The sequence below is a fragment of the Rhinoderma darwinii genome, chromosome 4 (genome assembly GCF_050947455.1).
Source record: "Rhinoderma darwinii isolate aRhiDar2 chromosome 4, aRhiDar2.hap1, whole genome shotgun sequence".
NCBI classification, from domain to species: domain Eukaryota; kingdom Metazoa; phylum Chordata; class Amphibia; order Anura; family Rhinodermatidae; genus Rhinoderma; species Rhinoderma darwinii.
The window spans coordinates 390,888,163-390,901,696 of NC_134690.1; the positions used below are offsets into that span (position 1 = coordinate 390,888,163).

Here is a 13,534-nt window from a genome sequence, read left to right on the forward strand (position 1 = left end):
CAGGCAGTAATTCATATCAAATTAGAATTTCTTTGCCTTTATAAAAAAAAGAAAAAACTAATTGACAGGAAATTTGATAGAAATATTTTTGGGTCTTGGGTCTTCCAGCTGGACTCCATGCTCTGTTCCCCCCTCTACTATGAGCTCAGTTGCCACTTTCTGAAAGGAAGTCGGAAAAACGAATTTATAGATCATTTTTGAGTCTTCCAACTGGACTAAGGCTGTGCTTACATTCATTTTTTTCACTAAGATCGGCGTATTTGCCAGAAATGCTCTAGGCGATACACCAAACATATTCATAGGGCCCCGTGACCCAACGGATGCCAAAAGAGTGTACTTTTTGGTATTAACCGGGCCGCTATGCTTCAGCATAACTTTTATTTTACTGTACAGTAAAGCGTAGCCTAATGTGCTTCCCTATACAGAGGCATCCTGCAAAATGTATACTGCGTGGTACACGTTTTTTGATATGGGGTCCAATGGGTGACATATGCCACTGTATGCCTATACAGTGGCATACGTTGGAGGTATAGGTCAGTAAATACTCCTGATGGATTCCTCCGACAGAAGCCTCAAGCGCACTGTTATTTCTCTGCTCTGAACCTAATTGCCTGGGAAAAGATGAAGAGAACAGCTCCATAAGGGTATGTTCACACACAGAGTCAAAAACTTCTCAAAATACGAAGCTGTTTTCAAGAGAAAACCTCCTGATTTTCAGAAGTTTTTTTGTGCCACTCGCAATTTTCGCTGCATTTTTTACAGCCGTTTTTGGAGCTTTTTTCAATCGAGTCTATAGAAAACTTCTTTCGTGGCCGTTTTTTTACGCGTAAAAAAACGCTCCGTCGGAACAGAACTTCGTTTTCCCATTGAAATTAATGGGCAGATGTTTGGAGCCGTTCTGCTTCCGATTTTTCGGGCGTTTACACTGCCGAATATAGGCCGAGTGAACATACCCTAATAGGTTACATTGATATCACACAATCTGAACCAGCCCATGGTTGAGACTGTTTGGTATGATTTTACAAGCGGAGAAGGACATCACTCTTGTGGAATACACGTTGGCAGAGGTTCCCCAATTACTGCTTTTCGACAAAATATCTCCTGCTCTGTACGTTAAAATGATTGAAAAACGACATTTGTGCGACCATCGTACATTGTGAATAAACACAAAAAGGATGCAGAAAGGATGTGATATGTCACAAGTCCTCTGCAAAAGATAAAAGGATCTTGGACTTCCCCAACACTGTGCCATACGGCACCAGTGAGGGAAGGTTTTACATACTCTGGGGTCTGGGGGAAATGGCCGTCAAAAAGGATAAGTGATGATACTTTTGGCCACATCTTGTAAAGAAAAAGCGAACCTTAAAAAGAGTACATGGTGAATAAATAAATAGTGCCGGGGGGTGCGGCCCAACCTGGATGGAATTATAACAATTTTGAAAGTGATGAGGAAATATAACCGTATAATTATAAAAATGATTCATTCTCAGACCCTAACCAGAAGACCCAAGCAAAATAAAGTTGATCATGCTCAAAGTACAGTGCGAATGTGCCATATGTCAGTGCCCCCCCCCCCCGACACCTTCTCAGTCACCATTTCAGGAACTTGTGCCTTTACACTACCAAAACCTATGACTTCATGTGAGGGGACACCCAGTAACCTACAGTGGATGACTTTAAACTCACTGTATACAGATATCGGTGCCAGCCTCCACTTGTACCTGTAGCATCCATACCAGCGCCAGCCAACGACAGGAAGGCTTATAGTTACAAGCCAATCTTTTTCTTGTACATTTACATTCTCACATTTTCCTTAAAGGCTCTGTAAACCTTTTCGAACCTTTTTTTGTTTTTGTTTTTAAATAAAAATGGCTAACAGTGTGTTTGTTGCAACTTTCTAAATACTTTTTGTGACAAATTATTTAGACTTTTTGAGATACAGCTGCTTTGTATCCTGTACACAGAGCAGCTGTATCTTGCACTGAGACCTAAATCCGTCAGGTCAGCGGGTCTGACGGGTTCAGTAACAGGAGCCGCCTGTTATCGATCACATCTACGTTATGAACTCGTGGTGATGTGATCGGTAACCGCTCGATCTTGCGTGTCTCCTGCTGTCACTGAACCCATCAGTGCCGCTGACATGACTGATTCACGTCTCAGCGCAAGATACAGCTGCTCAGTATAGTATACAAAGCAGCTGTATCTAAAAATGTCAAAATAATGAAAAAAAAATATAAAGTATTTAGAAGGTTGCACCAAACACACTGACACACATTTTTATTTAAAAAAAATAATTCAAAAGTATACATAGCCTCTAACGTTATGTCATTACATCCTGTTGTTTCCTGAGTAACAAGTCTGTGCACCGTGGCGAGGCAGTCTATTGTATAGCAGATAGAATTTCATGTGACCACTTCAGTACATCTAGGTACATGCACCCCAGTAGTGGTCTCCCAGACAGGACGTTAATTGGTCTCACAGGCTGCATAAACCACTAATAGGGGAGCTGAGGGATGAGGAATCTATTCTGAATTGTACTTTCTATAATACTATATGTATGTAGTTACTGACTGCCAGCAATATACGGACCTATAGATGTCACTACAGCCGTATACAAAAGGTTCTAGAGAGTCTACACCATAGTCCTAAACTTTCTACTCAAAGTCCCGTTTCGTCATGACCCACAATTATTTTTATTATAATCCATAAAACTACTATGTCCCTATTCTTTCTGGTGCCCAAAGCTTAAATTCACGCTTACCCCTATTAGAAGCACTGGCAATTATCTCGAGTAATATTGCCATAGTATCACCTGCCTCTTAACACCGTAATGTCTGCCCTTGTCCTGCCCTATGCCGAGAAGTGCAAAATGTGAACAGCTGCCTGCCCCACAACCCCTTCTCCCTTATAAACTACTTATGAAATGTTCCGCATGAGCGGTCCCCTATTATTCTGGATTGCGGCCTGTCTCCTGTATGGCCTCAGATCCTATTATTTGTCGGTTATTAATCCGCACATATTTATTTTCTTTGGTTATGGCTCACTGCACATTTGCATCTCCATACATCGTCTTACTAATAGGTCATTATACCCCTCCTCACATCTCACCCAACATATGATTCTCCTCGTATTTGGACTGTAATCCGGATAATGTTAATACTGCTGATTCTTTACTGCTTTTAGGTTATTTTGTCAATCGAAAATCTACAGGTGTAATCGATGAGATTGGCATGTAAAGGGTTTACATAGAGTATAAAATAAACACCTTATATTTCGATATTGTACTTTATATTTGACTAAATTCTGCCCTCTATCCATATACAAAACCTGCCGATGCTGTATAATCACTAGGTCCTGCATTTGGGGCGACATTCCCCCAGTTGATTAGAAAAGGTAATAAGCAGATGTCCGTAATGTCACTTTCCCAGATTCCGTTAATTAATTCAGACCTCCAGACCAAGCCAAAAAAAATAAAAAATCAGATCCCAGACCAGGCCATATACTGTATTTAACTTTTCTCGCTCATGGCTTCTCTTCAGCTCCGGGTGCTGCTACACTGGATCCTGACACCATCCAGCGTCAGGACATTGTGGGCACCGCTACATCCTGATGGCGTCAGGACCCAGTGGAGCAGCGTCCGGAGCTGAAGAAGAGGGTAAAGGCCCTTTTGACCAATGATTGGAAAAACGAGTGCTCATATCACCAATTGCTTCAGATCATAGTCCTGTCCGCACTCAACCCACAACAAGCAAATGCTCGTCCGTTGACTGATCACGACTAATATGTGGCCAAAAAATGGAAGCGCATCTCCCCGTATAAACGCGATGTGTTGCCATCAGGACGCAAAATGTATAGGAACGAACGATCATATTTATGATCGCTCGCCCCCATATTTGCGATCATTGCTCCGCTTGAATGGAGCACTGATCAAGTCTAGTTTACCAGGTCAAGTATCTGCCCGTGTAAAAGGACATTTAGGGCCCTTTAACACGGGCCAATTATGGAACAATGAGTGCTCACAGAACGCTCATTCCCGATCATTGCCCTGTGTAAATAGGGAAACGATCAGCCGACGAACGAGCAAACCCTCGTTCATCGGCTGATCGTACCGTTTATGCAGCAAGAAATATTATCGTTGTGGGCACCACATCTCCCTATGTGAACAGGGAAACGTGCTGCGGACATGATGATAATGTATGGGGACGAGCGATCTGAGTAATGACCTCGTCTCCATACACAGCTGCTTGTGAAAGGAGCAAACGAGCGCCGATTAATGAACCGTCTCTATGATCGGCGCTCGTTCACACGGCCCGCGTAAGAGGACCCAAAGTCCACCGGCCAATATCTATAAAATTAATCCAAATTACAGATTTTTACTTTTTTTTTAAATGGGGATGGGGCTCCTGCTGTTACCCCTCCACATTCTGCGCCCAGGGAAAACGTCTCAGCAGACCCTCTCGCTACGTCTCCACAGAAAGAGATGGCATAACGCTAGGATCTGCCATTATTTTCTAGTCGGCGGGGCTCCAATTGACCAAACCCCCACAATCCTAGAAATGAAGATGCCAAAATACTAGTTTAGCGCTGCAGCCCCTGTACAGTTTTTCATTGCGCAGCGGCGCTCCCAGCCGTCCACTGTGCAGGGGACTGCAGCACGAGCCCATCCAGTGGGACAAACCACGGGGTGGAGAATTGACCCAAGTCTTACGGATAGGATTTGAAGGGAAGGAACAAACACCAGACCTGTTCTGGGAGGCAAAGTCCGGCACTATTACTGGGGCGGCCATTTTGATCTTTGCAAAGTGGACCCCTCTCTTCTATTTACGCCACTAGTACATCCCTGGGAGAATTTGTCAATCCTAAAGGCGAATATTGAACTAGAAGTGCTTATATTTTTTTTAATTTTAACGCTTTTACCCATTTTAACCTAGCGCCACCCCCCTTGGCATTCTCAGAATTTCGGAACATTCCCCGCTCATTTTTCTGGCCGGGTAGATCTGGGAGAAAAGCCTTTCATAACTGAGCGGCTGTAAAAGAGACTGATTCATGAGTCATGAAATGAGTACAGCTCAATCCTTACACTTAGTACAGAGGGATATGTCACACTCCCCCTACATGCCCACAAATAGAATGTGTCAGGCGCTGACTTACACACGCTCGCCCGCATCCTCTGGGTGAGTAATTTTAACCTTTATTTGGCATCTTCATTTACTAGAATAAACACCGGCTTCTACTACCGCACCGCACTTACTGATAGCACCACATAAAACAATGAATGAAGCCATAAAAAATAATGCAACTGGGCACGCACAACAGACGAAGGCCGATGTAATATCAGTCCGTGTCCTAAGATAGGATCTGTTAACCCCGTCAAGACCAACATATTATGACCCGTACCGGATTCAACTATTATTTTTTTTCCATTATGTTACGGCAAATTCCCATTTTTTTTCTTTTCTTTTTTATTTAATCACAGAGCAAATTTGTAGACGTTTATATAACTTAGTTTATCTTCGGTTATTTCTAACCTCCGCATTGTTATGGGGCACAGGGTGGGGTAAGGGCAGTGCTCCTTTTCAATGTGTGTATTCCCAATTATTTATTAAGATTTTGGATAGGGTGCCCCTTAAAAGAGAATCTCCACCTTTTAACACTGTGTCATGTGAAGGTCCAATATTATCCAGCATTATGTCCTGATTTATTTCTTAATATAACTTTATAGATGGCAGAATTTCTTTTCTGAAACAGAGCACCAAATCCACTGCAAAGTCACAGTTAAGCCAATATGCGTTTTTACGGTGTTGTAGAATAAGCCTTGCAAATGTGTCCCGTGCCACCCGGGGCGGCTGCGCAGGAGTGGGTGAGTTTGGGTAAATTCACACGTCTTTTTTTGGAAATCAGTAAAAAATCTGCTTTTGAAATGAAAGCGACACTTTTTTTTTTACACGTTTTTTTTAAGCGTTTTTAACACTTATTAGATGTTTTTTTTAATTAAGTAAATGCAAAAACTGCATAAAAAAGGGCACTTTTTTTATGCCTCCCATTTTAATGCAAGGTTCAGATGTAGAAACCGCTCCAAGATGGGACATGACGCTTGTTATTCCTGTGAGTGGACAAAAAACGCCTCTCCCTGCCATTGAAATCAATAGAGGGAGATTTGGTGCGTTTTTTGGCGCTGATTCAGACAAGGTTTCCAGGCACTTGGCGCATGATCCAGCTTAAGGTGTAAAGTTGTTAAGGCTCCACGTGTCACAACAACTTATTCAAGTCCCATCCCTTATTACCCTGTCCACATCTCCAGAACCAGCCCAAAACGATATTGTGTTCTATGAATGCCCAGACTAATGCCAACGGCAGCACTGACTTGTCCCTATATGTATTACTAACAACTGTCACCACATTAGGGTCACTCCATGTATGTAAATCAGAGGGGTCACATTATAGATATTCCACACCACAGGGCCACATCTGCCAGTCATGCAATTGGGGAGTCACCTAAAGGAGGCACGCGAGCTACGTGGGGGTCATACGTTAATAATCACGTGTCCAGTAAAATAGGAGCGATATGTAAGACATTCTTACACAACAGTCTAAGTGAATTGTAGAATTACCTAGTCCTGTGGCGGAGCTGTATTTCACTATTGGTGTGCTCACACTTCCCATGTCCGTTGTACATTTCACCTGAAAATAAAAAGCTGTAGAACAATAATACAAATGAAAAAAAAGTTAAATATATTTACCCAATTCTCCCATTTATGTGCAAATGTGCTAAAGTGGCAACTTCCATGGCTGAGGCCCCAGCTCCGGTCCCCCCGTATTCTCCATTATTATAGATATAGTATAGTATGAACCTGCGCTGCTTCTACAGGTATTGTAGCATTAAGTGCATCCGGGGGAGGGGGGGGGGGTCATGGGCAGTAGGGACAGGTTAAACATTGGGCCCTCTTAAGACTAGGGAGATTACCAACAAGCCACTATGCCTTGGCCAGGGTATTTAGATTCAGGACTAAGGCTAAGCAAAGTCCAGCTATGACTCTGCAGAAATCATAGGGCTTCATGGCAAAATTTAGAATGGGCCTCAATTCCCACTCAGAGCTTCACCAGATGGACATTAAACTTTAAAAAAAGGTGTAGTACACCATTACATTTTTAGGTCCATATTCTGTGCTGGTTGATTACATAATATATCTGTAAAGGGTAGCTCTGCTTTTCTGACTTCACAAATTATATAATTCTATCTGCCTGCAGCCACCACTAGGGGGAGCTACCTGCATATGGGTGTATACAGTTAGTATGAGTTGTATAAATCTGTATGCAGTGAGCTCCCCCTAGTGGTGGCTGCAGGTACCCACTATGACAGGGTCCACATAGACACTTACTTTTATCTGTGGTCTTCTGAATGTGAACACTGGAGTCCAGGCCACTGTAAACACGCTGCCCCCTCTCGGTTAAGACAAACTCTTTCAGCTGCCCATTAAGCTGGAAGCTTTGTTTCCAGTCCAAGAATATGGTGGTTACATTACTTAGAACATAAAAGTTTGTTTTGTAGACTGGTTCTAAAACAAATATCAAATCTAAGAATTAACAGTGAAAACACAATACAAAAAATAATTTCACATCGCCAACTGTTATTATTATAAGGCCTCTGGGTGGCGCTGTGCGATTTAGGAATGAACTGAAGCAAGCATGTCTCAGCACAGTGAAAGGAATTAGATGGTTCTGTTACTGTGACTGACTGCCAGGAGGATCTGAGAGAGGGAGGGTAAAATTTGTTGTCAGAAAATGCAGCCCCATGAGCGCTAATCCAGCAGTCAATGCAATGTACAAGTGAATGAATGGGTTAAATAGTTGCGACATGTATATAGTGTTTGGCAGTTCTGCACATTTTTCCTCTACATGAATGGGACGCTCATAGGGGAGTAGTAATGACAACTTGCATAGAGTCGACTCGCGGTGGAAGACTTCTCCCTTGAAGGCTATGTACACCTTTGAAAATATTATTTTTTATCAAAAAAAAAAAAAAGTCTATCAGTGTGATCGGTGCAACTTTCTAATTACTTTTTATTAAAAATTATTTTTACTTTTCCAGATACAGCGTCATTGTATCCTGTATGTATACGAGTGTACATTCTATCTATCTATCTATCTATCTATCTATCTATCTATCTATCTATCTATCTATCTATCTATCTATCTATCTATCTCATATCTATCTATCTCATATCTATCTATCTATCTATCTATCTGTCTGTCTGTCTGTCTGTCTATCTATCTCATATCTATCTATCTCATATCTATCTCATATCTATCTCATATCTATCTCATATCTATCTATCTATCTATCTATCTCATATCTATCTATCTCATATCTATCTCATATCTATCTCATATCTATCTCATATCTATCTCATATCTATCTATCTATCTATCTATCTATCTATCTATCTATCTATCTATCTATCTATCTATCTATCTATCTAATATCTATCTATCTATCTAATATCTATCTATCTATCTAATATCTATCTATCTATCTCATATCTATCTATCTATCTCATATCTATCTATCTCATATCTATCTATCTCATATCTATCTATCTCATATCTATCTATCTATCTATCTATCTATCTATCTATCTATCTATCTATCTATCTATCTATCTATCTATCTATCTCATATCTATCTATCTCATATCTATCTATCTATCTATCTCATATCTATCTATCTATCTATCTATCTATCTATCTATCTATCTATCTATCTATCTATCTATCTATCTATCTATCTATCTATCTAATATCTATCTATCTATCTAATATCTATCTATCTATCTATCTATCTATCTATCTATCTATCTATCTATCTATCTATCTATCTATCTATCTATCTATCTCATATGTGACCTGTCTATATGGATGCAATATTTTGGGTAATTAGTATGGCTGGCACTATTCCCTCAGATAAATGATGCCAGGCAGGTTCAGTATTTATGACTACAGCGCCCAGAGGACGGTACAAATTGATTAAATGTTTCTTTAAAGTGGGCTTCTAAGTAAGTCAATTATGCAGTTGTGTCACCCACTCATTTGTATCGCTTTTCTTTCAGCCATTAACTCGCTTCCCGATTGTTCCAAAGGAAAAAAAAATGTCGTCTAAAAAGCAATTTGTGAATAATATTTCATTTTACCAACTAATTAATCAATACTTCTGTAGACCGGTTCATTATCAAGGAGTGTTTCATTCATACCGTATCTCATGAAAGTAACTTTGTACTCATGCCAAGGACATGGCTATTTATCTCTCCAATCACAATACACATAGAAAATAATTACATGATCAATTATGGAAATAATAGTCCGATAAATACGAAACTTACATATCTTCATTCCAATGATCCGGTCACATACAGTGAGACCTCCCCGGAAGACCCCCAATAAAGACCAGATTTTTCTATGACTGATTTGCAATTACATTCTAGTCGAAGTACAGACTTCATTCAAAAGCCGAAAACCCACCGTGACCTGGTCCTGCTCGCACAGCTGAGAGCTTGTTACAGTGTATCAGTGTAGCCATCACAATCGCCATGTGCCCGACGCCTAAAATGACCCATCAAACACTCCTAAGGCTTTATAAGTTCTTACACTCTTGACATACTTTCTTTTAAGGTTGTAGATTTGACCCAGTCAGAACTGGTGCTCCCTTCTGCGTTGTAGCAAGTCACCCTCAGATTGTATGTGGTGAACGGCCGTAGAGCTAGCACTTCACAGGATTCCTCCTCTCCAGAATACTTCATTTCTAACTCTCCTTCAGCGCAAGATACTCCAACAGTTTGGTCCGACTGAGGACAGGTCTCTTGCGTGTGGACTTCATACCTGCAGCCAAAAATGGAAAAAAATATATAGTAATGGCGACATTCTTATCATAAACTACAATAACTTGATGGATAAACTTCATGCAATGATTTTATTTATCACCCATTCCCTATTGTCTAATATGGGCCATCCGATGCCTGGTCCCCAATGCCAGGAGGTGTAGTCCAGTGTTTTTTTGGATGCTTCGAAGCCAATTTCCTCCTTCGTAAGTGATTCTTTACCTTTTTAGCATTGGGGAACGCCTAAAGAAAAAAAATCTTAAAGGCTTATATACACCTTTAACCCCTTCCCGCTGCAGCCATTTTTCAATTTCATTTTTTTCTTCCCCACCTTCCAAAAGCCAGAACTTTTTCATTTTTCCGTCTATATAGTCCTACGAGGGATTGATTTTTGTAGAACGAGTTGTAGTTTTTCATAGTACCATTTATTCTACCAGATAATGTACTACAAAATGGGGGAAAAAATATATTTGTGGGGTATTTCTCCATTGTTTTTTGCGCTTAGTTTTTACGGAATTCACTGTACATTACAAACGACATGTTAACTTTCTTCTGTGGGTCAATATGATTAAGGTGATACTAAATTTATATCGGTTTTTTTTCCTATATTTTACTACTTTTACAAGGAAAAAACTAACTGTGAAAAATAAAATTTATTTTGTGTCGCCAAATTCGGAGTGCCATAACTTTTATATTTTCCGTCGATTTAACGGTATGAGGGCTTATTTTTTGCAGGGATAAGCTGTGGTTTTTAATTCTACCATTTTGGGGTACATGCGAGGTTTTGATTACTTTTTATTCCATTCTTTGTGGGAAATGAGGTGACTAAAAAATAGCGATGCTGGTGGTTTAATTTTTCTTTTTCTGACGGCGCACACCGTGCGGGTTAAATAATAATACATTGTAATAGTTCCGACTTTTACGAGTGCAGCGATACCAATTATGATTATTTATAAAAAAAAATTACTATGCCTTAGGGGGAAAATGGGAAAAGTTTTTTTGTTTTTTTAAACTTTTAATATTTATTTTTTTGCGCTCGAGCACGATCCCGCTTGTTACTGTGAAGTGTCAGCTGTAACATACAGCCGACACCCGCATTGTATGGAGCGGGCTCAGCTCTATACTTCATTCTTCAATAATAAAAACGTGTATCAGTGTGCTTTGTGCAACTTTCTAAATACTTTTTATTAAAAATTGTTTCTACTTTTTGAGATACAGCTGCTTTGTATCCTGTATACTGATCAGCTGTATCGTGCACTAAGACCTGAACCTGCCAGGACAGCGGCACTGGCAGTAGGTCCTGCGTGTCTCTGACACGCAGGATAGAGCTTCTATTGATCACATCTAAGTTCATAAGGATACAGTATACAAAGCAGCTGTATCTCAAAAATATTAGTCGTTTTTTTATTAATATTAATTAATATTAATTATTAATTATTTAGAAAATTGCGGAAAATGCACTGATAGAGATTTATATATATATATATATATATATATATATATATATACACACATACAACATAACAAAACACAAAAGTTTGAACAGCATGTTCCAACAAAATGAAACAAAACATGTATACAGGTGCAAAAAAGCCTGTGACTACAAATTTATGCAGCACACAAGAAAATGGTGACAGCACACTGCGAACACTATCGCCACCTAAACCACTAAATATAAATAAATAAATATGCATTACTGCTAAATCTACTTACAATAGGGAGGTTCTTAGCGCACATTTTGATCAAATTGTGTGAGCCCACCTGCCACGACAAGGCATCCTCTATTCAAGGGAACCTATGCTGCACATACACCCAGAACTAGGGCTAAGTCTACATATACTTGGAGATGGTAGGAACCAGCATTAAACTAATTAAAATCACCCAGGGCAGAATGGGAGGAGTGCAAGATCAAAAATGGAGGCAGTCACTGACCCCACATATATGGATCACAAACACAAAAGTTTGAACAACACATTCCAACAAAATGAAACAAAACATGTATACAAGAGCAAGAACACCTGTAACTGCAAATATACAGCACACAAGAAAATGGCGAGAGCACACTGCGAACACTAATGTAACCTAAGCCACTAAATATAAATAAATATGCACTACTGCTAAATCTACTTACAATAGGGAGGTTCATTTTGATCAAAATGTGCAATAAGAACCTCTCTACTGTAAGTAGATTTAGCAGTAATGCAAAATCTAGACAAGAACCCAAACCAGACCCCTAAATTAATTCAGACAAGCCATGGTGCTCAGCAATATGTACAATTCTTTGTGACAAGTGTGACGCTGTGTTTATTACCCTAGTATCCCGACCTGGTATATGAACCCTTGGTCCAAATCCCTGTACAGAATTAGAAAAAAGGGTCTAATTTATATTCAGAAACAGCACCACTCTTGTACATGGCCGTTGTCTGGTATTGCAGCTCAGCCCCCCTCACTTGAACGGAGCTCAGCTGCAATACCATACAGTGCCCATAAGAGCGGAGCTGTTTTTGGTAAAAGTTCCTACTCCCGTACAATTCTTGTATGGGCCCATGTTTATTGCTTTAGAATTCCTGATAGGTTCCTCGATGTTCACGGGCATAACTGTAGCCGTATAGCAGATACTAAGGGGTCCGCAGGCTGAAGGGCCCACCAAGGTGCAGGAACGTCATTCCTTATTGTGCAGAAAAATAAGGTTGTAGCTTTCTGCTACCTAGCACTCCTATGTGGGTTCTCCTTTGTGTAGAAGACCTGATATATGAATCCACGATCTGTCCCTTGATGGATTCTCAAGTAAAAATACGGTAGTTATGCTGCTGTTTGCATTACTACAGTTCAGCTACTGTCAACAAGGTGGGGGTGGGGCACTCCGGAGTTTGCAATCGGGCCCTATGAATTTTAGCTACACCTCTGACACTCGAGACAGAAGGAACTTGCAAGTTACCTACAAGTTTTAGCATTGATCATTGCATTAGGGCTTCTCTAATATTCTGTGTGTCTCCTTCGCAAATCTACCTAAATTCTAGAAAATTTTCCTTATGATCCCAAGGTTATCCACTCATGAAGATACAACTTTTTCATTGACTCCTTCCCCCCTCCCCTCCACATTATGAAAAATGTTCATAGTTCACCCTGTTTTAAAAATATATAGATTCCTTCACACATCCCAAAGACGAACAGCATGATATGATTAAAATCACCCTGCCAGCCGGTTAATATATCACGCGTTTGACTGAAATATGACATTTAGTTAATTAATTATAAGATATTTCTAAATGTCACAGAAATTAGGCACTTACCTTTGAATAATGCCATTAGGTGACCCCGGCGCGCTCCACTGCAGTGACACTGCCCTTGAAGTTTTGTGTGTTATGTGTGGAGGTCGCTGGTGGGAAGGTGAAGCTGAGAGAGTCGTCAGCCGAGATACGGGACCTTTACTACAACATGTCAGACATGTACAGGCCTCAACACCTATAGAGACATTAGTGAAGGGCTTCAGACCATGAATGGTCTGCTGGTTGGATGTTCCTTCAGACACCTATGGAAATAAGAATATGCGGCTGTTATTATCACTTATATAATGGATCAGAAGAAGATTGGATTGCTGGAGTGGCCGTGTAGGCTCAGGGGAAAGAATAATTATCATTAAAAGGGGTTCCCTATCTAAA

The 13,534-nt window shown here is 40.3% G+C and overlaps 1 protein-coding gene across 1 annotated transcript in view; it reads right to left on the reverse strand.

The window, feature by feature from the left end:
• USH2A (usherin) overlaps positions 1 to 13,534 on the reverse strand; it is a 593,484-nt gene that overhangs the window by 12,639 nt on the left and 567,311 nt on the right. Inside the window, exons 65-68 of the mRNA XM_075863335.1 lie at positions 13,166 to 13,404; positions 9,656 to 9,873; positions 7,380 to 7,556; positions 6,612 to 6,695 (exon numbers count right to left, since the gene is read on the reverse strand). Coding sequence (XP_075719450.1) covers positions 6,612 to 6,695; positions 7,380 to 7,556; positions 9,656 to 9,873; positions 13,166 to 13,404 — 718 coding nt within the window. The remainder of the gene's footprint in view (positions 1 to 6,611; positions 6,696 to 7,379; positions 7,557 to 9,655; positions 9,874 to 13,165; positions 13,405 to 13,534) is intronic.